Below are 26,935 nucleotides of genomic sequence, written 5' to 3'. Positions count from 1 at the left end.
GCTCCTTGGGAAGTAATGGTACACTTGGGGCTCCAGATATCCATGAAGGGCTGTGTAGGCTGTCAGGGCAGAACTGAGAATTTTGGAACAATTCCAATTTAAATCCTTAAATTAGAGAGATTGAGGGTCTTTTGTAGTTCATTTTTGTTTGCTAAATAGTAGTTTCTTTTATTATCTGGATGATTCATCTCTGCTTATTCATCCTGACCAGCCAGAAGACCAGCAGTCAGTAACAGTTCTGGTCTGCCTTCCTTTTTTACTAGTACTGTCAAAACTGCCCATGTTTTGGTAAAGGAGAATGTTGCATGCAATCCAAGATTTATAGCCTTGTCTGTTTTGTGTTTACTAGTAAGTGCAGGAAGTAAAAAAAAGGTACATCAGTAGAATCTCTCCACTGCGACACTCACCTGAGATTAAGAGTTGGTGGTGCCCTTTGGAAATGCAGCAGAGAGAGATCGGTTTCACACAGCATTTTATTTGGCTGCTTCCTACTCACTGTGAGCTGTACTTAATTAGTAGGTCTGGATCCAAGCAATGCAGGAGGCCTTGGCATTACTAGCTCTTAAATGGGACAGGTTGCACAATGAGGTGATGGATAGATGTCCTTTGACAGGAGCAGAGCTAAAGCAGTGGGGTTCCCAAAGTGGCTGTAATTTCACACCAGGTCATTGGCAGATGGAGAGGGAATTACTAAGAATTACAAATTTAATTGTGCTTGAAAAGATTCTTCTGTGACTGTTCTTCTCCAAAAGCCTTGTTGAAAGTTTTATCTTCTATCTCTGAAGTAGGTTAGAGGTAATATCAGTAGACAGGATGCTTTCATTTGGAATGCTTTTCCTGTGCTTAATTCATTGCTGCTTCCATGTTCTCCAGAAATTGATAATAAAATTATCATTGGCTGCTGAAAACTGTCTCAATAAAAAGAAGGGGAAATGAGGCTTGAAAAATAATGGGTTTATTGTGTGCAAACGTGATTAATGCAACATAATCAGATTGGAATATAGCTTGTGTCCTGGAAACATTGCCAACTTAATGCCAAGATTTGGTGCACTGCAAAAATTTTATTGCAAAATTGCTTATGCTTTCAGCTATAGCATTTCCCTTCTCATCACAAGGGAAAAGACATGGGAAAGACAGCTTTAGTCTTTCCCAACTGACTCCAAAGTGCAACGTGCATAAACAGGTTTCGCTTCCTCAAGTAGGTGTTTGTGTCTAAGCCATCCTCGCAATTTGGAAGAGAAGAAAATTTTTCACACCCTCACCTTATTTTTGAAATGCCTTTCTTTACCTGTTGACTCTGGAAAAGATACACTCAGCCAGAAGGTAGGATTGGCTTGTTGCTGTGTGCGATCTGAGAGAAAAGGTGACATCTGAATTGAGAACTGCTTCTTCAATCCATTTAGTATTTTTACTGTAGCTGGGTTGTATCAGTTTCTTGTGTTTCAGTTTCCACAACTGAGAAATTGGACTAATTAATTTGTACTGTGTATAAAAAAAAATCTGGATTGCACAAATGAAAAACAAAGTATAAACATGGGAGTTTTACACATAGAAGCTTGAACTGAATACTTAAAATACTGCTGAGCTTGTAATGTAAACAAGTGCAATGTGTCTGAATGTCAGTTTAGGTGCTGTTACTATCTGGTTTTTGGTACTGGACTCCAATGCAAATGTTCTAATGAGGCTCTCCTGCTGAGGTTAAAGGTTTGCCTTTAGTTTTATCATGATGTAGAGACTGCAGGCTTTGAGACTCTTTGGGGGAGATACTAAACAGTTTTGCTTCTTTCCCAGTTCTCTGGATAATGGAGTTCTTTATGTCATTCAGAAATAGTGTGGTGGCTAGAGAAGGGAATTGGTAGATGTGCAACAGTAGCCTTCCAACTGTCCTAGCCAAAACCAGAGATGCCCTGACTATTTCACATCTGCTGTCTGCGTTTTCACATTTGCACATTGCCAGTTTGACAGGTGCAGATTTTGCAGATTTCAGAGGCTGATTTAGCCATTAGTGTTTTAAAGCTACAGGCAGATGGAGAAGCTAAATTGTTCCAAGTATGCTTTGAGCTGGATGGCTTTTCAAATACCAGTGCTGTGGCTATTGTCCCTGCTCTCTTTGTGCTGCTGCTCTTCGGAGTTGACCATTTAAAGCTGTGTAATGAGCAAACCGAGGTCTGGAGCTGTGTGGGATCTCACATGCTGGCGCTGGGAATGGGGAGTGGAGAAAGCATGTGTTGCTTGCTCTGTCCCAGTAAATCACCGACTGACAAACTGCTAATCTGCTGTCTGTGGATTCTTGAGGAATCAGAGTGATAAACAGAAGCTGCTGAAAGAACGAGTCTTCACAGTGCAAGGAAGGTTTCAAAAGCTGCTACATTCTGTTTTCTTGCTCTTAAAAACATGATAATAACATCAAGCTGGGTCAGCACGCTGTTAGTATACCAACAGCCATCTCTGGTCTTTGCCAGATGGCTGTAAATAGGGAGGGTTTTTTTAAGTCTAATAGACCCCCTTATCTAGTAATCTTAATACAGAAGTACTATTAAGTTGCAAATACCCTTGTGATGACTCAAACAGCTTACTCTGTAGGAGGAACCAAAGCTGAGAGTACAGAAGGCTTTAACTCTGAGATCATATGTGTGCTATTGCTTTGTGAATGCCTTATTTTAGCACACAACCTAAAAACTTATGTATGTGGCTTCTTGCCAGCCATGGGCACTTGTGCTGCATCTAAGCTCAGGTGCACAGTGTTAAATTAAGTGTAAAGCAGCTTTGGAGGGTCACTCTCTTAAGTGAGAAGAATAAGAAGGTGTATCTGTTTGGACACCGATACACCTGAGTAATGCCTTAGATATAGTGTATTAATGGCTACTATACTTTTAAGTAATTTCCTTCTTATTTCTAGATGCTAGCAAATTATGTTTGAACTTGAAGACCACATACCTATTTCTTCCCTGTTCGTAAGTCTTCATTGAAGAACTAAGCCCATATTTTGGCACAGCAGTTTGTTTCCATGGAAATGCAGGGATATATCCAGTATGGGATTATAGCTCCCAGTGGGCTCTTAGAGAGGTAAATTGTGAAGGCCACTTGTTAAGCACAAAAAAAGATTCTCTTGTGTCAGGGAAACTATAAAAAATTTCCGTAAAAGAACAGGTGATTGTGTATTCATCTTTAAAATATTACTCCAGTTCAAAGGAAAGTTATACCAACTACTAAAATAAACAAATTGAAGTTTCCTTAAAATGCAGAATCTTTTTGAATTGCTTCTCTCAAAATGCAAAATGTGACCTCAGTGCTACTGTTGTTAACCTCAAGGCATACATTTTGATTCAGCAGAAGAAATCTTTCCAACACTAAGCTCTGTTTTGCCAGCCTCTGAGGCATATCCAAACAGCACAAATCTTTGTTACATCGAAGGCAAACAAAGTGCAGCAGCAGAAAGCTAAAAATATCTGGAATTTACCAATGAGAGCACTAATAAGCCTGCTTTGGGAAGAGATAAAGCTGATGATACTTGACAACACTTGTTTTTAAAACAAGTAGAAATGCAGCCCTAGAAACAACCTGAAGTGTAGACCCAGCAATTTACAGCCAAGCTGAATATACAATGCTGTGTCAGTCCTTGAAGCAACAACAAATCCTGTCTTTACATATCCTTTTAGCATGCAGAGCAGGAGAACAGGAGCTGATAGAGTTCCAGGTTGGAGGTTTTAGAGCTGAAAGCTGTGCTGTGCACTTGGGGATGTTTGCAGGAGCATTAGAGGTAAGGAATTTTCCATTGCTCTTTGGCTGCAGTGGGTGCATAGCTGCCTCATGGGCCCTGCTGCAGCTGGGGACTGCAGAGCCTTGGTGCTGCTTTGTAGGTGAGTGCTGGTTTCCTCCCAGAACCTGTGTTTGGCATCGTCAGAAAAGGGGGCTCCGCAGCCACTGGAGCTCAGATGCAAAAGATTCAATCCTCTGATGATTAGTGACCCTTGCCTTAGTTCCTGTTATCAGATTTACAGTCAAAAACACCTGTGGTCACAAAGACATAAGTGTAAGATCTGGCTGCTTGGGCTCGGCAGAGCAGCTTGGGTGTTGAGTATACAAAAGTATCCTGGGATGCATCTGGAGGTTTTGTCAAGGTATTATTTGCTGAGCATTATATTTCATTTTTAATGAAATATAAGAGGCACGATAAATAAATAAGTCTGCTTAAAGCTCAGCTTTGTTTTACTACACAGATCACTTCTGTGTTTGAAAAGGTTTCTTTAGTTTAATGAGAATTATACTCATTACAGCAGCAGTTTCTTCTTATTTAGATTGAAAAATTTAAAAATCAAAGAAACAAAGCATAATGTTATTAGCCATATTGTTTATCTGGTACTATGAAAACTCAATTTAAATATAGGCTGAAATGCTGTAATTCTGCTTTGCATAATACAGTGCATTTTTATTTATGGTTTAGTGTTTAAAATCAAACCCCAAGAGTCAAGAGGACTGAGGTCTGTTCCTGCCTGTTTTTCAACTCATTTTGACTGTAGGTGAATCCTCTATGGTCACAGTTCAGCTGAGTTCATAAACAAATGGCAAGTCAGTGATTCACCACGTTCCTAATTGAAAACATATGAGTTGTCCCATGGGTTTCATTTGGAGTTTCTTGTGGTTACAATTAGGCACGTTTACCACTTTGTCAGTTTGTTTACAGGCGGTGAGCTCCTAGGTCAGCACAGCACAGCACAAAGGTGTTGGACTGCATTGCCCTGCACTCAGGGCAGGTGTTTATGTGGGCAGAGATGAACCCAAACTAGTACTGTACACACCAGGGCTATAAACACGAGTGTACGTTTTTCCCTTTGTGTTCTGTGAGGATACTGTGAAGTGAAATGCCTGCAGTGGCCGTGGCAGAAGTTGAGGTAACACTTGATGTGTCTGTGGAAACAGAAATGCAAGGCAAAGGGAACTGGAGGTTTGTGCTTATCCCTCCCTACTCCTGGGATTGCCAATCCAGCTGTTTGTATGAAGGGTCCTGCAGTACAGGTACCTCTGCAAGGTTTATGGAAAAAACCTTTCTTATGGAAAAGAAACTGCTCTGCTTGATTTCCAGGGCTAAGCAGCAGCACCTTGCCAGGCTATGCAAGCCAGGCGTGAGTCTGGGCTGCTGTCAGAGCTGAGCAGTCTGACTCCACTGTCAAAACTGGCAGTAGTTAACACTCAGGTGTGAAACTTAAACATGACATTTCAGATTCCTTCCTGTGTAAGTAACGAATTCTTTTAACATAGAGAGCAGCAAAGCTAGAAATGTTACCATCTCCCTTTTGTTATGTTTAACTGACAGCGCCTGGCGATACCGCCCTGGTTGGAAAAGGCCCTGTGTCACAGAAGCTGAAGTCATTAGTATTCTAGAGCAGAAATCCTCCTCTTTTCTAGCTATATATGAAAACTGGCATTGCTCTGTAACGAGTTATGCAGATAGATACCCTGAAAGTAGGCTCACTATATAGAGGTCAGATAGCATTCCTCACTACCTGGTTACTTATGAGGATCTTCAGACCTTTGGCCCTACAGCTGAGAGACTTTCCTCAAACTACAACAGTATGTGAAATGCCTGCCCAACACTTCCTAGTACATTTAATTGGTATTGTTGCTTCAGTGCGGTTTGATTTTTGATTAAGCCCAGTGTCCCAAACCACCTCCGAGACTGGTCACTCGCTGTTTCCCTCTGGATTCTCAGCTGGAGTTGCAGGTCAGGTGATCAGAAGTGGCAGGCAATGAGTATTTGGTGCTTGTGTGAAATAACCAGCAGTGTGGTTGATCATGGAGGGGTGACTGTCACAGACACAGTGTAGTGAGCACTGAATGCTCAGCTGTGTGCAGAGGAGATACTGACAGAATGGAGAGCTCTGCGGATAGATCTGTCCCGTTTTGGGACACCAATCTGGGATCTCATTTGATAGACATTGTTTTGGCAGGATTCATAGATACTTGTACTGTTACAGGGGACAGGGTTGTAAAAGGGGATCTTGGTCCTCAAGGCTTTAACTAAGCCCTTTTTGTCAGCACAACATTGATATAAATGTGCTTCTAATACATACTTGCATTATTATTTATTTGTGGTAATTCAGAGCAGCCCTTTGATCCTGCTCTTTAAGTCAGGTTTGTGTAATTTCAGAAATGTATTTGCATAAGCTTAATTATGCATGTTGTGCCTGAGACATATAAATCTGGATACTAGCTCTCTACCTGCCCATGTATGTCCTTAACTGCCTGATTTGCATGGCTTACTCACTGGAGAATAAGCAGCAACTGAAATAACCTGGTTTTAGTTATTTTACTTTCATTTCTTCAAGACTTAACACAAAGTAGTTGGGCTGCATTTCCTGTGCTTCAGAGAGAAGGCAAACCCCCATGCATTATCTGTTTTGGCTTATCTGTCTTCGTGTGGTCTGGAGAATCCAGATAGTGGGTAACATTTCTGAAGATTGAGTGTTTGTTGAAGCTTTTTGCAACCCTCTGGAGGAGGTCATCACCTCTAGTTTGAGAAATACTGATCTTATCTGGACACCTGAAAGTCAAAAGCCAATTATTTTCATCTGCCAACCAAAACAGTGGGGGTAGACTAAGGTGTTTCAATTCCCAAGAGGCTTATCAGTGGCTAGGACTGAGGACAGTGTGGACAGTGCTCCCAGCACCTGTGAGAGGAAGGAGTCAAGACAGTCTGTGCCCAGGGGGTCAGAGCAGGCAAAAACAGCTGCCCCCATGAAGTCCCCTGCTAATCTGGGTTTTTGGTGACATTGCAAGCACCTTTCCCTGGGCTGCTCTTGCCTTCCAGCTGGGAGGAAAGGGGGGTGAGGATCTGGCTGATGGAAGGGATGAAACTCCTTCAGGAGATGCTGGGGCATCCTAAGAGAGCACTCAGGCAAAAGAGAGTGACATATGGGCAAAAACTGGAGGCAGGGATGAATGTTACTTCAGGTCATGATTTAGTGGTCCTTGCCCTGCCTCTCCACCCAGAGGAGCTGCTCACTCTGCCCGCTTCTGTTGTTGCAGTGACTTCCTGAGCTCGTTTTTCCCTTCCTAAATCAAGATGCTGGCAAAGAGGAGCTGCTTCCTCAAAGCTGCCTCGGTGGTGTGGGAAATCAGCATGTTGTCGCTGTTCTCAGTTCAGGGCTTTTACCAGCACCAAATCCATAGTGGTCAGAAATGGCTAGACTGGACTGGCTTGCAGGTGTGCAAATACATCTCACAAAGAGGAGACAACTGAAGCAGTACGAAAAGTGTGGTTATTGCAGCTTTAGCTCCTGCTTCTCTCCTAAGATCCATGACTACCTTGTAAGGTGTGTCAGCAAGCCCTGGAACAAACAAGAAGCGGCCCTGCCTGACTTAGAAATATCTGTGTGTGTGGAGGAGAAACAAGGGAAGATATGGGCAGCACTTGAAGAGCTGTCTCCTCCCTACAGCTTAGACAGAGCCATCACATGCACTAGAGCCTTCCCCAGCTATTAATTTTGAAACAAAACAGGCTTTAAACGTTTATTTTCGGAGAAGCCTTCCAGGAGATCTACATACTTCTGTGGGTCCTTTTTTAACATCATTCCAACTCAGCTTTCTATTTAGTACAAATTGGATCTCAAAGATAATTCTTGATTATTCTGTGCGTACCTGGAAGTTGCAAAATAGCTCTGGTCTTCTTACTGCGTGTACTTGCAAACCAGTGCACTGCAGTACAGTGCAGCACTATGTGCAGGTTTGGTGCTGGTTTGTCCTGCAATGCTTTGCCCATAAAAGCCCAAGCATAAGCATTTTAAAGTGTACAGTTGATTGTAGACCTGCTATGTCAGACTGACCTGGTGTGCGAGGTTCTTGCTGGGAGCACCTTCAAGATGTAGGGCAAAATTCTCTTCTCAGGTTCCTGGAGTAGCTCCTGACTCCTTCTTCCAAGTCTCCAGTGCTGACACATACAGGCGTTTTATGGTGCAAAAGAAAGTAAGCACCCTGAAAGGAGTAATCTGCCACCCACTGAGGAATGAACAATAGTGGCAAATCCCCAAAAAGAGCGTGAGACCTTTTCTTGAACCAGTTGCTCTGCATCTGAGAGAAACATGAAGGGTTTGTGTCACTTGGGCAATGTGCTTGTAGCCTCTTCCTCCTAATTATCCCTGAGCTGATGATCTAAGACTGCTTTGTGGATATGAGGACAGAATTTTGCCTGCAGGATGCACGATTTCCAACTGTGCCTCTTCTATAAATCAGTTATAAGTATATTTGGAATAAGTGCTAGGCCAGCTTCTGAGCTTACCAGAGGACAAAACTCCAGCAGACAGTCCCACATGGCACAGAGCTGTTGCAGTTTTAAAATCAGTCTGATTTTTTTCTTTAACAGGGGAGCCCAGTGTAACTCCGTCAAGCCTGGAGTGACACTCTGAATCTGCATCTGCCTCATGTGAGTTAAAATCCTGGCAGCAGCATTTTGCATAAGCTGGAGCCTCTGTAGAGAGCTTTTTTTTTTTTTTTTTTTTTTTTTTTTTTTTTTTTTTTTTTTTCCTTTTCAGGAAGGCTATAAAATTGTTACTGTTATGTGTCTTGGCAGCAAAGGTAAACACAACTACACAAATGCATGAGAATGCATACCTTACTGCACAACCCCTGCTCATTCCAGATCAGCTTCCCTCCTAGCACGTACTGTGGAAGGGATGCCTGCACTCATCACAGACCTGAAGGCTTGCAGCGTTCACTCCCGGGGTACTGCTTTTTACTTTTTGATGGTGTAACATTAAGCCAAGTGATGGTATGAAGGGGAAGCTGAAATGCTGTCCACTGGCTTCTGTTTTTTTTAAAACCTTTGGTTGTTTCTTTCCACCCTGGTTGCATAATCCATGAGCACTGGGTGCTGATTGCCCTGTGCTGCTGAAGCATTTGCCTGTGTTGGAACCCAGACCATTAAAATAACATTTCCTCTGGGGCTGGGGACTTGGCATGGTGGCAGAGACATGGCCATCAAGTAGTAAGAAAGAGAAAAAGAAATCAGAATAAGTTGTAGCATGTGCTTTGGTTTTACTGTCATCCCACATGTGTTGGGCAAGGACAGTCTGAAAATTGGTTTGCGGCTCTGCCTCTTCCCCTGTCACAGAGCTGAGGATGGTTGTAGACTGGGCCCTTCTCAGCTGGGTGAAAGAGCTGAGCACGGGAGACACTGTATGGCAAATGGCTGAATTCATGCCTTTGCCATGGCACACAAATTATCTCCAGTTGTGGAATCAACAACCAGATCCGAGGGAGGGGATATTTCAGCAAAGTTTAAAACTAATTTTTCATCATGCAGCTGCAGAAAAAAAATACTGATCTTTCCTCTTTCCTCTATTTCCTCACGGATACCTGAAGTAAACCAAACGTGAGACAGAATGACCAGCCTGGAGTACAATAATGAAATACATTTTTTTATCCAGTAATAACGTCTATAACTAGGGCATCTGCCCTGAATGTGCAGTTGCAGCAGTGTTATCCTGTTCAGTGTTTGATCTGAAGGAGGTGGATTGTTTGTTTGCCTGGAGGAAGCTCATGTTACTGACACAGGCTCACCAGAAGTGTCAGAGGGTTTTGGCTTGATGCAGCAAGTGCTGTGGTGTAGGGTGCTGTCAAGGTGGGCTCAGTGAGCTCTTTTTCTCTTCCCAGCTGTGTGTCCAATTAAAGGAAAATTTGTCTTGAGCAGTAAGTATGCTGGTAACTAGAGAACATTTATATCCCTTTTAGGAGTCCAGTTTCCCGTGTCTCTGTTTAGTTCATGTGTCAAGGAGAAGGCTCTTGTTTTCCAGATATTGCGGAGTAGTAGAAAAATAGAGAAGGGATCTGAGGCATGAATGAGCTAATAGTTTTGTTTTATTCAAAGAGATGTCAAGGAAGCAAAATCTAAAGCTTGAGAGGTAAGGGGAATGACTGTCCCTCAAAAAGAAACATTTAGATTAATCCAGTTGCAGTACTGCCTCAGCAGAGACTTGGAATGATGAAGGCTGAGATTGATATTTGTTCTTCATCATTTTTCCTAATGGTGCTTCAACTTGTTTCCTTGGAGAGTTAAACGGAGGTCTATAGTGATTAATGTAAGACAGAGAGGCAAACACAGAAAGGAAGAAGTGGAGTGAGGGCATTTTGTGAGCAGCTGACCTCATGTCCACCACAGGTGTTCTCTGGTGGAGTGTTAGTTAACAAGATACACAGATTATTCTAACAAAAAGCCCTCCAGTTTCCCTGGAAAGGTTCTGCTGGAGTTGTTGATAAACCCCTACTGGTTGTCCAGAGGAGATGCCAACATGCTCCTTTTGAGGTTCCTTGTGTCTGGGCAGCATCATGATGGTTAGTTCAGAAAGAGCAGGGTTTCCATGGAGAAATGTTTGTTTGGGAGCAATGTTTTATGGATTAAGTTGACAACAGGGTCAAATTCCCAGGAAGCTAATGAGGAGGAGTGCAGCAGCTTCATGGACAGAGCAGGGGACTGGAGTCTGCTTCACATAAAAAGAAGTTTTGCAGTGCCTTCACCTTCTAAGAATGCATGCAGGTGTATTTGTAATCATTTTCCTGGGGAAGTGCCTCTACTGTCCTGCATCAGAGGAATTCCTTTTTCCAGATGATGCTCTGGTGTCAGTCTCAAAATTTTGTTCATCACCTAACTGGCTATTGCTCCCTCCAGCTCTAGCTCACTCCCCAGAATTGCCTTCTCAGTCACTGATTTCTTTATTAGCTGTATTTGTTATTGCTTATTCCTATCTATAGCTTAATCAACCCTTCCTTTCCTAAAGGACAGAAAAGACTACGTGCATTGAATGTTGTTGATGTTTGCCATTGGTGTAATCTTGCTTGAAGATTTTGATAACTGCTTTATTGATTTGTTATCTGTTTAAGACCATTACAGGTTTGCTTGTTATGTTTTTAATGCTCTTAGTTTAATGGAGAAAATTAGCTATTAGGATTCTGGTGCTTTTTGGATTCTTAAAAGATGTGGGAGCCCTCTGTCACAGTTACTATGATCTGAGTCGTTTGACAGTCTTGCTTTGTCTATAGTCCTTACCTTCTTAATATTTTTTTTAGTATTTTATATATTTGTTTTCTCCTCTCAGATTGAACTTCTGTATTCTGCAGGGTATATATATGCTGGTAATTAGCTGGGCAGTATAGATGATTGTATTAATGTATATTGTGAGGCCCACAGATGTGCTAGATCTCTGTCAGGAAAAGCAATCAGTCTTCTAATGAGTTTACTGTGTAACTTGTACATGTTTGTATTTTACTCAGCTGAATTTGAAATATTTAAATGTTTGAGACAGTTGGGCCCACTGAACTCATGGTAGTTCTAGTTGCAGTAAAGGATTGTATTTATCTTAGGACCAGTTTAAGACAGTGACATTGTGGTGTCCCATCCTTAAGGGAAAGGGAGCACGCAAGTTATGTAGGTGCTTATGGTCGAAAGGAGTGACGGAAGTCAGAGGGTCTGCAAAGGTTTACAGAGTTTTATTAGTAAATTGCACGCTTGGCATGGAAATTTACATTAGTCCCTGACCTTTTAGTATAAGCACACCACAGTGGGTTTTGGATAAAGGGTGAAAGGGTAGGGGGGGTTAAAGAAGGGGAGGGGAAGGGAGAGAGAGAGGGGAAGGGGAGATGGAGATATGGAGACGGAGAGATGAATTAAAGAGAGGGAGAGAGAGAAAAAAAAAGGAAGAAAGAGAAAAAAAGATCACCAGCCCTGGCTCCAGCATTGATCCAGCTGATGGGGTGTCCAGGGTCCCTGTGCACACACACCTGGGCTTTCTGGGGGTACCTTTTTATAGATAAGTTTTCTCCACTTGGGACATAAGTTTCATGCTTTCCATGCAAATTAGTTATCATGTGCAGTCCATTCTTCTAGACCTTTCTGGAAATGGGTCAGAGGGCTTTGAGAGTCTTAGGTGGTCTCGATCTCCCCCATACAGTCCATGCCTATTTCTTGACCTCATTCCTGCACTTGAGCTGTGCTTATCTCCAGGAGCCAGGACAAGGATGTTTGTCCCAGGAAAGTGCTGTCTTACCTCTGTATGGCCCCTTGTCCAGCCACATCCTGTTCTTTCTCACAGCATGTTATTACCAACAATCCTTGGTTGTTATTACCAACAATCCTTGGTTGGCTCCACGACTGTCCAGCTGTTGGTGTTTGAGACATGCACATTAGCCCCTTATCTCCTGGGCTTCTACAGACATGCAGCGAGTGTAAACACACCACCAGAGGAACACAGTGATTTCCATCTGTCATGATTGCATTTTAGATGTTGAATTAATGATCTGATTAAACAGTAACATTTGCAGTACATGGGAAGGTCATTTGCAGGAAGAAGACAGGCCGGATGGTAGGGATGGCTTGGTTGAACAAGTCCATTTCTTTTGCATTGAGTGAAGGTGTGTGTCACAGATGAGCAGCTCCTGTGGCATGTGAGAGCAGTGAGCTTGCTTAAGAGAGTAGCATTTTGATGCACAAGGGTAATAGCTAACAGATTTTTGCAGTACCATATGGTGTTATTAACAAACAAATCGTATGTTAACTTGACAGCTCTACCTTCAAGCTAACTTAGTCTGCAGCAAACATTAATTCCCCCGAGATGAAATCTGGAGCAATATTAAGCTTTGGGATTGCATCCAGAGCAGAAACAGTAGCACAGCAGTGATGAATGTCAGGCTTTCTAACCTCCAGTATATGTGTTCCCTCAATTTATTGGTTTCTTTATCAGCTTTGTGAAAACACAGCAAACCAAAACCCGATTGGAACAGGTGGGACAGGGAGCGTTCCTGCATCTGCCTAGCGGCACTGCAGGGAGGGGAGCTGCCATTTGAAATACATTTTTTCTGATGCAGAGAGCTGTGATAAACTGATGGATATTTCATCTGGTGCACTCTGCTGCTGAAATTCGAGCTGCAGCTTTGCTTTGCTGCAGCCCTGGGGCATGAGCTAATTCCGGGCTGGGAGACCCAAGGCAGGGAAGGGCAGGAGCAAAGGAGGGAATGTGGTATGTGGAGGAGGGAGGAGGGCGAATGGGTACATTACTTTTAATTGCCTTCTTGTTTAACCCCCTAGCTGTTTTCAAATTTTCTAACTGAAATCTCATCTTGGTACAGTGTATAAATCCCCTGAATACGAATCTCTTGGATTTGACCTGACCGTAGAAAGATTAGTTTCCATTGGATACCCTCATGAGCTGCTCAATTTTGTGTATGATCCTGCATTCCCTACCAGGTAAATGACTAACAGATACCAACCCAGCCTGCTTGAGGCCTTGAATTCTTGCTCTGTAAAGTTCATAGGCGACATGTGAGGCCAGGTTTTCAGAGCTGTGGCTCTGAAGCCTGTGGCTGACCACAGATCATGGGGAAGGAAGCAGACCGATCCAGTATATGGAGGGCCTTTGCACACATGTATCCATGCCAGCAAAGAGGGAGCATGCAAGAAAAGAGCCCTACTGAAAACATGGTCCAAAAATAGCCTTTCAAAGCAAAGACAGCAGAGATACAATTGGATTGGGAGTGAAATCAAAATGAGGGGGAGAAGGAGCTGTTACTGTCTAAGAGGCTGCTAGGGTGTCTCAGAACGTTTTTCTTTAATGATTTTAATTAGTAGTGTCCTGGTGCATAAGACATCCTGAAAATTAAGCTGACAGTAAACAATAAAAATGGGACCAATCCAGTTCATCTGTCTAGATGAATCAAACATCAAAAGCATTTGATTTAGTAACTTTTTGATTTCACAACTTCGCAGAAAGTTAATGGTGCAAAGTTACTGAATTCCTACATTTTGTCTTTTGGTGGTAGAGGTGAAAAGGACATTGCTTGCTTTAAACAAAGTTGTGGATCCAACTCTGCACCTTTAAGTTCTTTCCACTTGTGCCTTTGCTGGATTTTGCTTTTTTGACTCCTTTGGAGCTTTTTTACAAAAGACTGGTTCATAGGGTCTGTTGGCTTGTTCCAGTTTCAGTCTGGCAGCCTCCTTCCTTCCCTCCTCTCAGCATGTTTTACACTGAGACTGCTGCTGGCTGTGCCCTTGCCCATAACAAGGCAGTAGCCCTTCACAAACCTGTGATGAAGACTCCATTAAATCTACTGCCTTCATCCCAGGGAGGAGACAGAAGGGATATCTCTGTGGGAAGACTGCCTTCTCCAGATGCAGGTTGCTAGATAAGTGAAACAGAGTTTTGCTGGAGTCAGAGCTGGGAATGTCCAAAGCATTTTGTGCCATAGTTACACGCCCCATCTGGCTCTGTCTGTGACAGAGTGATGAAAAAGAGGAGAGAAATTCCTTTATCGCACCTCACTCTTCCCTGCAGCCCAGCAGGTGTGTCAGGGAACCACAAACACAGGTGTCAGATTTGTGACCCTGTGGAAGAGGCCCACAGCCTCCCTGGTACGTGCATAGCTAAGCTTCTGCCAGGTTAAACAGTTCTGCTTTCAAGGCTGTGGGGAGCAGATCAGGTATCTCTTTCACCTGGAGGTGCAGGCCTCTGGTTGCTCACCTCCCACCAGGTAAAAGGGACAGTAGGGACCCCATCTGCAGAATTACAGCAACTCTGTTCTGATGCCCCACGCCAAGTAAGCAAGCTGTTCTAGAGCTGTTCTAGCTGCTAATAAAGTGGTCACTGCTTAATACACTCACTTCTTCATATCTAAAATTGCTTTCTTAACAGAGGCCTGGTGTTTGATACCCACTATGGAAACTTGCTGAAAGTTGATGCCTATGGGAACCTCCTAGTGTGTGCACATGGCTTTAATTTCCTCAGAGGGTGAGTGCCAACTCTTTGCTGTTCTTTTTGACTTAATACACTCTTTTGTGTCACTGATCCTCAGGGCACCCATTGTATAAGGAGTCGCAGGGACTCCACTAACAGCAGATGCTGTGCTGGTGTTCCTACAGCTCCAGGATTAACTGGGGATGCATTGAGGGTCTCAGGCACAGCAACAGCTCAGGTGTTTACAGTGGAAAGATCTGTGCTGGCACAGAATGCATGCTGTTCACCTGTCCTGGCACAGTTCAACATCAGCAGCTTATCAGTTAAGATAAAGCCATTGCATGAGGGCTGCTGGGAGCAGACAGGACCTGTGCCCCTTGAGGCTGTCCACTCCACAGTCAGTGCTACGAAACTTTGAGAGCCTGAGCTGGTTTGGGGAAGGAACAAGCTTGCTCTACCCCTTTGTGTTTCTGACCTGTGAGGGTGTCAGAACTGAGCATTGCATGCCATTTCCTGCAGCCTTCCTTGGATACTTGTGTTTCTCTTGTCCCAGAGAAAGTGCTTTAGGAAGCAGAGAGGACTGCAGAGCCACATGCCTGATGTGTCCCAGCAAATCCCCCCTCCCACATCCCTGCTGCAAGGGCATACGGATGGAAGGCAAGGCAAGCTCAGGGCCCCCAGGGTGACAAACTTTTTCATTGCAGACATGTAAGTCCTTGCATCAGGAGTCCAAAATTTAGAAAAAGCCCTTATATATGCACTCAAACTTCCTCTTTGATCCTGAAGTGATCTTCAGAAGCTCCAGAAATTGAGGAAACCAGAATAATGAAATTCCTTCCATCATCGACACCCTGCTGATTAATTCAGAGGGCCTCAAGCAAACCTCCTGCAGCAGAGCCCTGTACACCCCTGCTGAAAGCTGCTGGGAGAGTGGAAAGCAACACATGGAAAGTGGGGGAGAGTTTAAGATAAGCAAACAATGACAGTACAGATGATTTAAAGCATCCTCATAGCAGCAGCATGGGGTTTAAGGTCTAGCTGTGGACTCTTGACCACTCTGTGTCCCTGTGTGGGCTCTGCTCAGTTTGCTGACTCAGCAGTGAGGGCTTTGTCCTGGCTCTGCCGGAGGCAGCACGGCCAAGGGAACACCAGTGGATGCACTTTTGCTCTTGTGCCGACAGTGCATGTGGGAAAGCTGGGTGTTGATTAAAGCACAACAGACTCTAGTTAGTGGATCCTGCTGCAACTCTGTTTTGCAGGTCAGCACATTTTATCCATGTTATGTTTTGCAGTTTCATTCTTCTCCACCTTCTCTCTTCTCAGGCCTGAAACACGGGATCAATATCCAAATAAATTTATCCAGAGGGATGACACAGATAGGTTTTACATTCTGAACACGTTATTCAATCTACCAGGTGAGTCTAATATGAGCCAACACAAGCCTCTTTCTGTGCATTTTAAGCCAATAAAGCTTTGCTAATGTCCTACTCTACTTATCTGTTTGGGTTTTTTTACATGAACTTTCTTCCTTTGTGCACAGGGCCTAAAGTTATCTGGGCTCTATGTTATCCTAGTGTTAAAATCTTGTTCTTTTTCCTTGCAGAGACCTACCTGTTGGCTTGCCTAGTGGATTTCTTTACTAACTGTGACCGGTACACGAGGTAGGTGTTCCCTCTGCTTCGAGGTGCTGCTGGAACAGTAAGATTGTTACTATACTATATAAAGAGCAATACAGCACAGATGAAGCTGTTCCTAATATCAGTGAAGGCCCCTCAAGAGGTTTTGGTGGGGAAAAGTTCAGCCCTCATAATTTAGTGGTGATGAGTTGATCTGTGTGTACAGAAGATGCTGGTTATGAGGATTTCCTTCACGGGGTAATATCAGTGTCACCATAGAGACTGACACTGGTAGTTGGGGCAGCTTCTAAGACTGCACACTCCTTACAGAGTGGTTACAGGCACCATTCAGTTCATTTTGAACCCCTTGGAGCCATGTTTCAACTGGTAACTGAAAGGCTGAATTTCCTCAGTTACTGGAAGTCCCTCATGTCGTAATAGAGGATGTTGCACGCTTAGAGGTAAAATGCTCAGGCACAGTCTGGTATAAAAGGCTGTTTGTGTGCAGCATGAGTATTTACCTAGCTTTAAAAAAGGTATAAACATAAAAACAAGCTGCAGTTTGAGCTGGCACATGTGAATGCTGCTGTGCTGCTGACTCGTGATGGGTCATCTTTCCATATTATGTGAGCGGAAGGCAAAGGTTTAATGGGACTTCACGTGGGAGCAGAGGAATTGTTTATGCTGACAATCCATCAGGTGAAGTACCCTTTCTCAGGACAGGCATGATGATTGCTGTCAAAATAAATACAGCTCTGTGTAATCATCCTTGAGTTCTTCTGATGCAAGCTCTCATGGGTGTCTCAAAGATACCTCCACATAATGTCTCCTGTTAACTCTAACCATTCTAAACACAGAAGTAGTTCCTCCTCTCAGCAGCATTACATTTAGTTGATTTCCATGGCACCCCCTTTAGCACTGGAAAGAGGGAGAAAGAGCAGCACTCTGATTGCTCCCTCATTACAATTCATCTTTAGTAAAATGCTGCAAGCTGCACAGTCCCAGTCTTTTTTCCTTGTAATACTGTGGGTGAGAAATAAGAGTTGCAGTCACAGAAAGCTGTAGTACTGCTGTGGAGGCACAGACATTCTTGGGTAACACACAGATCCTGTTAAACTCTGGTTGTAGCCTTCTTTCAAGTCTGATCTGCGATAAAGTAGTAGATAAGAAACTGCTATGGTAAAATGAAAACACAAGCTCCAAACAGCATTTTGAACTGTCTCTCTCCTTGATGTGTTTCTTACCTGTTGCAATTGGCTGCTAAAATCTTTCTTCTGTCTCCTCACAGCTGTGAAACAGGGTTTAAAGATGGAGATCTCTTCATGTCCTTCAGGAGCATGTTCCAAGATGTCAGAGATGCCGTTGACTGGGTTCATTACAAGGTGATTGCAAGAGCTCCTGGGGACATCTGAAGTTTTAACTGGGTTAGACGGGCTGGTTTGTAACTCCTGAGTTAAGATGTGCTATACCTCTACTGGGCAGAAGCCCTGCTTTGCCGCCTAGTGAGCAGATAATTAATTACAATTGTATGTGAGTAAGTCAAGATCTCAACTGCCCTCCTAGCATGGGAACATATCTGGCTTGGCTTCTTATTCCTTTTTATTGTGCTCAGGTTCTGTTTCTGTACTTTAATTCATGGGGTTTAGAGCATGATGCCATGAGGGTATTTGCAGTTGAGGTCCACAACTTGTACATTGTCCTAATTATTAAAGCAGTATTCTACTGCCAGTTGTTTACATTGGTACTGCCTTATGTTGCCTGAAAAGTACCTGCATTAAAGAGAGAAATACATAATCTGTTCTCTATTTAGAGAGGAGACGCAGTTCATCTTCTTCACACAGTTTTACACAAATTTAGAGTAAAATTTTGTAAGCATTAACATCTGGTTAAATACCTGATTTTCTTATTCTCCCTCATTTAAGGTGTCTGTTGGGTGGGATAGAGAACCATCACAAGATAATGCTCACAGTTGTACTAGTGATGGTCCTTTTAGCCATGCAGAAGTCAGGAATCTATTTTTCTTTCCTTATGCAGTGTTGTGTGATACATGTTGGAGTTGGCCTTTGACTAAAGCATTATGGTCAGTGTTGGAGACAGGTCATTAACTGTCTTGTTTGGTATGGCAAATCTATTTTTTGTTTGTTTCTATTGTATTCCCTTCTGAAAGGGTTAAAATGCTGTTGAAGTGGATTATTTACCATGGTGAGGGAATCGATGGATCACAGAGTTTGTGATGGTCCCTGCTACTCAAAGCCTCTCATCTCTAGAGTCACTGGTTCAGATTCGCCCTGGTTTGTACTTTCACAGCATTTTAAAGTGTGAAAGTTGGCATTACTTTGATGTCTCTTACATCCTAAGTTTCCATTACCTCACTGGGTTCTGTTGTTTCTATTTCAGGGATCGCTCAAGGAAAAGACCCTTGAGAATCTGGAGAAGTACGTGGTGAAAGATGTAAGTGTGAAGTTCCTTTACTTGTGCTATGTGACATTCTGTACTGACTAAGCAGGCAAGAAATAAGCATGCTGATTTGCTTTACTAAATCACAAAACAGATAACACTGTGATTTCTATTGTAATAACCAAAGACAAAGTGGAAAGTTCGGGTGCAGCTTTTATCCTGAGCCACTGATCCACATGATTTTGTATTGATGTGCACGTTTTTTACGTCAAATATAAAAGCCAGAGGAAATGTTATCATGGGACACAGGTGAATATGCTGGCAAGGCTCGTTTATTTCTTTTGGTGGTGAAAGCAGCTGTGTTCCCTGCCCACATTCCTCTGCCTGAGCAGACCTCTTTCTAAAAAACAATAGCTGAGCATCTCTTTAGACAGAAGTATTCTTTAGCCACCCAACCAACACATACTTAACCATGAGGGACTAAAAAAGATCCTGAAAGACTCGCCCATGTCCAGTCTCTTGATAGCCCCAAAATGTGTGTTCAGCACATGTAGTGGAATAAGCTGCAGGGATTCCCTTACTTTTGCCCCCCTGCAGTGTGCAAGGCCCCTCTGGACCACTTACAGTATAATTATTCTTTAGTCTAGATGAACTCTGTGGTACAGTATCACTTCAAAGCAGTTTACCTTGTTTCTAGTTCCATACCTACAAAATTCTTATGAAACTGTTCTGTGAGGTCATCAGCTATTCTGGCAATGGACTGAGATTTCTGATTCAATAAAAATAGCCCCAGGAATAAATTCTCCCTAATTTGAGGTTGGAATTATAATGCATTCCAACCTGTGGCTCATGTGAGCTCAGATTTCACCTGCCTCTGGGCCCATTTTGGGAACGGACTTGGAGCTGGAGCAGATCGGTGGGAGCAGCACAGGGTGCCTGGCACTGTGGCTGGCAGAGGCACCACAGCCCTGCTGAGCCCTTCCCCCTCGCCTTCCTCCCCTGGGCTGTGCTCTGGAGGGGTTACGTGGATGGACCAGCAGCATTCCTGGCTCTGGCCAGTACAAAACACGTGAGTTTGCTTGCTTGATGGTTTGGTTTGCTTTATTTTTTGTCTGGTGGGATCATAGCTGGGAGTGTTTTTGCCATGATGAATGTCTGTAACTTCTGTGACTTGTATGTACCTTGGCTTTCAGGGGAAGCTGCCACTACTGCTCAGCCGCATGAATGAAGTGGGGAAGGTGTTTCTCGTCACAAACAGCGACTATAAATACACAGACGTAAGTGCTGTTTGAACTGTTGTGTTGGTTTATCATGGGATAAGCAAAAGCCAGCCATTCATTTGTTGTGTGGGTGTTGGCAGGACATCATCCGGGGGAGAATCTCTTGTTCTGTGATCTACAAGTAGGATGGTTTGGTGGTGGATGCAGATTGTCTCGAGTCATCTTTTGTAGTTCTGGTTCTGGTACCAACCTAACATGGGCCTGGCTTAAGTCCCTCTGTGCCTCATTCAGATCTTCAGCAATTAAAAGGCTGAAAAGGAAAGTGATACTCGTTTTGGATTTCAGCATCCTTTAAAATGCAGAAGTTCCCTTTCAAGTGAGATAGTCTGAGTATGAACAGGTCACCAAAGCCATGGTCCTGGAGAGGCCTGAGAGCCAGAAAGGGCTGTCTGCTAAGCTGAGAAATCAACATGGTTACTTCAGCTCCAGGTGAATGTCAAGATGTTGCAACACTGCCAATCTGAAGATTTATATGCTGTTTTAAAGCACTTCAAGATATACCTGAGGCAGTGTGCAGTTTTCTGAGGCAGCTGTGTTATTTGATTATAAAATTTAGTGGTTTAATTCCTGTCACTGTCCTATTCCATTTATTTTGTCTCCAAATCTTATGCTGACTTTTGTGTAAATTCTGAAAATAAAGTTGTGTAATCTGAAAAGATAAAATCAGAAAAGTATGCTTTTATAAACTACACAAACATATGTTTAAAAGTACATATTTAAATTCTTTCTTTCAGAAAATTATGACTTACTTGTTTGACTTCCCACATGGACCAAAGGTATGTGAATTCTAGACTGCAGTTGCAATAGCAACTGATGTGCCTAATTATCTGTGTAGCTGGAAAGCATTTTAATCCTGCTTCATCGGCTGCATGGGATTAGTTGCTTTAATCTGGTTAAAATACACTTGCTGTTTTGTGTCCTATTTGAATGGGATCAAAGCAAATACAATATAACAAAGAGAAAAGAGGCATCATCTGGTCTTAAATGATAATCTGTGTTAATGATAACATTATTTTAGTGATAAAACATTTTAACTGTGGCATTTTGCAGGCAAGTTTCTTAGAAATAATGTGCAATATTTTAGATGTTGTTAAAAAAAGCCTTGATGGAAAGGAAATATTTTTATAAAACAGCAGAAGTGTTTATGCCTGATTGTGCCTTGGCTATGGTAACTCCAGAGGTTTTAGTCATGCTTTTTTTTGTTCTTCTGAGGTCAAAATTCAGCCCTGCAACTTTTGGAGACAGGCTTATGAAATAAATTTATACTGCTCTTTCAGTCTCCCAGTAAGATTGGCTATCTCATGCTGAAAAGATGTCTTTTCATACTGTGCTCTAGAAGTAGAAGGTGGCCAAGGGAGACATTTTGAGAGCATAGAAAGTCACCACAGTTGATAGCTAAAAAAGCTTTTTGCTGTGGTCATGGTCTCAGAAAGTGTGGAAACATGGAGTTATGAAGGCCCAGTGTCCTTTGGGGCAGGGCTGTGATTCAAAGCCATGCTCTGTGGAACAGAGTCAAGGCATTGCTCTTGGCAAAAGTACCAGCATGGCCTTGAAAGGCTGAAGCTGTGGAGTTGCATGTGCCTGGATCCATGCAGGATGTCACCTTCAGGAACAGTGGCAGTGGTCTCACTTACAGCACCTCTTTACACAGCAGCTGTGTTGGGACATGGATGTTCAGTGCTGTTGTCGTGGGCTTGTGGCAGAAGGAAAATACCATAGGAAATAGTGTTGGCAACCCATAATGGTACCACAGGAGGCACGGACTAAGGGTTTTAATGGACACTCATGTTAAACTCCCTGTGGTTGCTTGTGTTGTGCCTGATTCTGCGGTTTGTTTCTGCCTTTGCAGCCTGGGAGTGCCCATCGGCCATGGCAGTCCTACTTTGACCTGATCCTGGTGGATGCACGAAAACCCCTCTTCTTTGGGGAAGGCACCGTACTGCGGCAGGTGGACACGGTGAGTGGTCAGTGGAGGGCACCTCCATGGCTGGCAGGGCTCCTGCACCTCCTGTGTGGCATCTCTCAATGACAATGGGCAACACAGTGTTTAGACAGGACCTGCGCTAGGGATGGTGGGCTGGAGTCTCCTCTTAGTTATTCCTCAGCAGCCCCTCACCTGGGGCACAGCAGAGCTCAAGGCTTTGCTGTTTCCCTAATGTACTGCACATGACAAAAGGAAAAGAATGTGGAAAGCTACCTCTGGGCAGCTTGGGAGTGAGGGACAGACAAAGAGTAAAATATCAATAAGACAGAAAAGATCCAGACCATCAGCTGTTCAGTACTAACACAATGTCTCCTTCCTCAGGTGACTGGGAAGCTGAAGATTGGTACCTACACTGGCCCACTGCAGCATGGCATCGTGTACTCAGGAGGTGAGGCAAGAACCCTTCTCGTTCTGTGGAGCGCCTCTGACGCGGAAAATGCACCTGCTTTGTCCCTAACCCTGGCCCTCTACAATGAGCCATACATTTCCTTTTGGCTCCCTGTTCTGAGCCATGCTATTCTTCTCTTCAGGCTCTTCAGACACAGTCTGTGACCTGCTGGGGGCCAAAGGGAAGGATATCTTGTACATTGGAGACCATATCTTTGGAGACATCCTCAAATCCAAGAAGCGCCAGGGCTGGAGGACCTTCCTGGTGATCCCTGAGCTGGCACAGGAGCTGCACGTCTGGACAGACAAAAGCGGTCAGCAGTCAGGCACACCCAGGCCAGGCTTTGCTCTTGCTTGCCTGGTGCTGCACCCCTGAGAGCACCAGGGCTTAGGGGTGCCAGGGTAGAGATCACCCTGGTTTGCTACTTCTCCTTTTGTCCCTTTTTCCTTAGTCTGGGTGCTGGTGGCAGGAGCTGGGGCAGCTTTCCATGGGCTGGTCTCAGGGTCACAGGCCCTTCATGTGTGATCAGCCAAGTGCTGCCTTGGTCACAGAAGAAGCTGCAGCTGGGTGGGATTGAGTTGTTCCTCATCCCTAACCTTATCCCAAAAACTCCTCCCCCTCTACCCATATGGAGCCATGGCTTCTCTGGTAAAAAGTATCTGACAAGACATCTGGGTTATTCTCCCTGTAATTCCTGAGCCATGACTGCTCTCCCATCTGCAGGGAGTCCCTGCTCACCAGCCGCTTCCTCCTCGTTCCTCCCACTCCCTCTGCTGCTCTGCTGCCAAAGTGCTGTGTGTTTCCCATCCACCAGGGCTACTGCTGTTCTCCCAGGTTTGCCCTTTGGTGTGCTAAATAGGGCTGAGGGTTATGCAAGTTGCCCCATGGCTGGTTGGAAGGTTTTGGTGAGAGCTGCAAAGGTTCAGTCTCAAAACCAAAAGGGCCAACCAGAAACCAAGACCAAAATTCTGCCAGTGGCACAGAGCGTGATTGACCCCTCTCTCTGCCCAGTGGCCATGAGGTGCCGTGTTCCCTGCTCCAGTGTCCCTCCCCCCCCATGTGAGGGAAGCAGGCAGGGTGGTGGCTTTGCTTTCAGCCCTTTTAATTTCAACAGTTTTAACTTACCATTTCCCCCTTTCTTTTCTGGATTTTTCCAGCCCTTTTTGAAGAGCTGCAGAGTCTGGACATTTTCTTGGCCGAGCTATACAAGTGAGTGTTCAAACAGTGACAACTTTCCTGCTGCCTCTCCCACCTAAAGAGTGGCACTGACAAAACTGTGGGGTTGTGTTAGCGGCACTGCTTCTGGAGCCTTGACTCAGGCCTGGGCTCTGCCCACAAGACCAACCTTCCCCTCCAGACCAGTCTCCTTCCCCCAAGCCCCATCTCACAGCATCTGGTTCTGAAAGACTTTTCACACCATGTATTTACCTTCTCGCCTGTAACTAGGCATCTGGACAGTAGCAGCAATGAACGCCCTGACATCAGCTCCATCCAGAGACGCATTAAGGTACCAATCATCAAATCCCCTTTTCATCCTTCTGGATCCCAAAGGGCTTGACAACCCAACCCCGCTGCTCAGCCCTGAATTGCTTTGCTCTGCCTTTGGGTGGGCACAGCAGGCTTGGCAAAGCCACTCTGTCTTAGCTCACTGGTGTCACTGGCACTCCTGAAAGGCAGCCTGGTCTGGAATAGGGTCCCTTTCCTCCTGCCCACAGCAGCACTGACTGACAGTGCTCACTGTTGCAGCACGTGGCACTGGCACACACAGGCTTGGAGGGGCTGTAGCCTCTGGTTCAGCCAGCCCTGGGGTGCCAGCCCAGGGCGAGTGCTGACCCTGAGCCCGCTGCCACCTTCCCTTCTGTTAGCTGGGGCTTGGCTGTGCTCTGATGTCATGGGATACGAGCACAGAAAGCCTTGCTGGAGATCCTTGCAGGTCTCACGTAGCCCCCAGCCCTCAGGGTGCTCCGTCGTGGCTCCAAGGTGTTGCCTGCTTGCCCCAGGATCTAACCTGCCCTTTCCTTGTAGAAAGTGACCCACGACATGGATATGTGCTATGGGATGATGGGAAGCCTCTTCCGCAGCGGCTCTCGGCAGACCCTGTTTGCCAGCCAGGTGATGCGCTACGCTGACCTCTATGCAGCCTCCTTCATCAACCTCCTCTACTACCCCTTCAGCTACCTCTTCAGAGCCGCCCACGTCCTGGTGAGTTGCAGATCCCAGGGAGGTGGGCAAGGCCCCCAAAGGTGCCTGTGCTTGTGTTTGTTAACACTTCCACAAGACACAACAGCACCTTGGAGGGCTGGGTGGCATTTGATACACCATCACATTCTGGGGTTTGCTCTCCACGTGTCTCAGGGAGGGGCCCTAGGACTGGGACACCCCTTGCCATCTCCTCTCTCTGTTACATGTGCAGATGCCACATGAGTCCACAGTAGAGCACACGCACGTCGACATCAACGAGAAGGAGTCGCCGATGGCCACACGCAATCGCACCTCAGTGGATTTTAAAGATTCTGACTACAAGCGGCACCAACTGACCCGTTCCATCAGCGAGATCAAACCGCCCAACCTCTTCCCCCAGGCACCTCAGGAAATCACACATTGCCACGATGAAGATGATGATGAGGAAGAGGAAGAGGAGGAAGAAGAGGAGGAAGAGGAAGAGGAATAAGATGGAAAAGGCAAAGTAAAGATAAACCATGACTCTAGCAGTGATCAGGAATGGATTCCGTTGTTGGGGCCCTTGGGGTGATGGGTTGGGGGTGTGATTCTTGCAAAGGCACATTTTGAAAGTATTTGGAAACTTTTAACAAATTAACACTAATTAGGAGGAGACCCTTGTTTTCGGTTTTGCAGACGGTTCAGAAAGCTGATGGATTCTGCCTGGGTGGTGCATTCAGATTGGACTGCCAGCCCATGCTGTCATGCTACTCCCATTACATTTAGGGATGCTGCATGTTTCTCCCTTTTCCATGATGTGTTTCATTTGATTTTCATTTGAACAGTGTCCTGTGAACGGTTTTTGCCATTTGTTGCATTCTCTGTGGAGAAAGAAGGGATGTGCTGGGCCCTGCAGGAGACAAAATTATCCAAATCCTGCTGCCCATTGGGTTGCTGCCCTTAACCCTTTGTTCTTGAGTTACATACTCCCCCCTCCCCATGTTAGCCAGGATGTTGCTGTGCCTTCCAGCATTCAGTTTAGCTTCTGCTTTGTGTGAGTTTCTCTGTGTAAGTGGTTCGACTCCTCCGGCCATCAGGGATGGCAGTGGGATTCCAGCTCTAGTGTATCCACCACTGTACACATTTCAGCTTGTAGACAGACGCTTGTCACCCTCTCCCAGTGTTTCCAAGCTCTCTTTCACCATCAGCATGTGATGCATGATTTCCAGTGCATTTCTCAAACAGCTGAGCCGCACACTGTGTTCTCAACTCCTCCAGTTTCAGCAGTAAATATTAACCCAGGACCTTGAGGCTGCTGCTTTAGCATTACATTACTCACTTTGTGTTCCTTCTGCCTTCTGACCTTTCTGTCCTCTCAGCTTTAAGTGAAGCATCCCAAAGACAAACCCAGCGACCATTTGGCGTGAAAGAGCCTGTTGTGCCAGGGTGCTGCAGGCCACATGGGCCTGCCCTAAACTAGGAAACAGCACATGCCATGGGGCCGGCCCCACAGTGAGAGCCAGGAGACTCCGGTCCCGCTGGCAGCTGCCCTTGGCTTTGGCCTGCTGTGGAGCAAGCAGAGCCTCATGCCAGATTGCTGTGGGCAAGGCTGTATCCCTGGCCAAGGAGGGTGATGGCTGCAGGCTTCTGTGTGGGGACTGGGCGTGTCCCCAGGGATGGGTGAGCAGTCCTTGTACCTGAGCCCAAAAAGCAGCCCAGGGAAGGCACAGGGCCAGCACACAGCTGGGCAGCAGTGCCCTGTGGTTTTCCTCTGTGTGATGGGTGCAGCCTCCTTTACTCCAGCCTGTGCCGTTCGCTGCAAAGGGATTACAACAAGGGCCCTCTTGTAACGAATTCGACTGTTGTTTCAGTACCATAAACTCATTTAATTTCTTTTTTCATTTTAAAGTACCTTAGGAGAAAATAAAACAAAGAAAAACCACACCACCAACATCTGAGCAGGAAACTGCTGCTGTAGTGGCAGTTGTTCAAGTCAATAAATGATGATGTTTCTAAGAAATGCCTGGTGCTTTGTGGCGTGTTGCTGAGATGATAAGGACTGTGCTGGAGTTGGTGAAAGATGGGGCTAGTCTCTGGGGATCCCAGCAGGATGGGTGACTGGGGAAGATGGAAAGCATCTCTGGGAATTGGTTGTGTGAAGCACTGACAAGCAGTGGCTGTGGATCTGGCTATAAGGGCATGCCTGGTCCACAGATAGCCCCAGGAAGCAGTGGTGGGGCACAAGGCTTTTGTTATCACCATCTGCATCAGCCAGGGAGGCATGGGGAGGGCAGAGAAACATTCTGGCTTGACTACAGAGAGTGAGGAGGAGCTTTTCCATGGCAGAAAGGGCAACATCCCCACCCTGCCACTACCTCCAACACTGTGTCCTTTGA

At 45.0% G+C, this 26,935-nt stretch overlaps 1 protein-coding gene across 3 annotated transcripts in view; it reads left to right on the top strand.

The window, feature by feature from the left end:
• NT5C2 (5'-nucleotidase, cytosolic II) overlaps positions 1-26,559 on the top strand; it is a 60,437-nt gene extending 33,878 nt beyond the window's left edge. For 2 of the 3 annotated variants that reach the window (XM_029958475.1, XM_018069275.2), the window contains 15 exons: positions 13,114-13,231; positions 14,673-14,768; positions 16,038-16,129; positions 16,318-16,375; positions 17,619-17,712; positions 18,728-18,781; positions 19,921-20,004; positions 20,742-20,783; positions 21,857-21,964; positions 22,313-22,379; positions 22,522-22,692; positions 23,537-23,588; positions 23,826-23,886; positions 24,405-24,581; positions 24,793-26,559. In XM_029958475.1, the coding sequence (XP_029814335.1) occupies positions 13,114-13,231; positions 14,673-14,768; positions 16,038-16,129; positions 16,318-16,375; positions 17,619-17,712; positions 18,728-18,781; positions 19,921-20,004; positions 20,742-20,783; positions 21,857-21,964; positions 22,313-22,379; positions 22,522-22,692; positions 23,537-23,588; positions 23,826-23,886; positions 24,405-24,581; positions 24,793-25,050 (1,532 nt within the window). In that variant the 3' untranslated portion in view covers positions 25,051-26,559. Of the gene's footprint in view, positions 1-8,359; positions 8,420-13,113; positions 13,232-14,672; positions 14,769-16,037; positions 16,130-16,317; positions 16,376-17,618; positions 17,713-18,727; positions 18,782-19,920; positions 20,005-20,741; positions 20,784-21,856; positions 21,965-22,312; positions 22,380-22,521; positions 22,693-23,536; positions 23,589-23,825; positions 23,887-24,404; positions 24,582-24,792 lie in introns of all 3 variants that reach the window. The other variant, XM_025894782.2, reaches the window with a different exon arrangement.
• The last annotated feature ends 376 nt before the right edge of the window (positions 26,560-26,935 follow it).

The sequence above is a fragment of the Manacus vitellinus genome, unplaced genomic scaffold (genome assembly GCF_001715985.3).
Source record: "Manacus vitellinus isolate BGI_N305 unplaced genomic scaffold, ASM171598v3 scaffold_15_pilon, whole genome shotgun sequence".
Taxonomy (NCBI): Eukaryota; Metazoa; Chordata; class Aves; order Passeriformes; family Pipridae; genus Manacus; species Manacus vitellinus.
The sequence above is the reverse complement of the archived record's forward strand: the minus strand, read 5'-3'. Positions and strand labels throughout refer to the sequence as shown.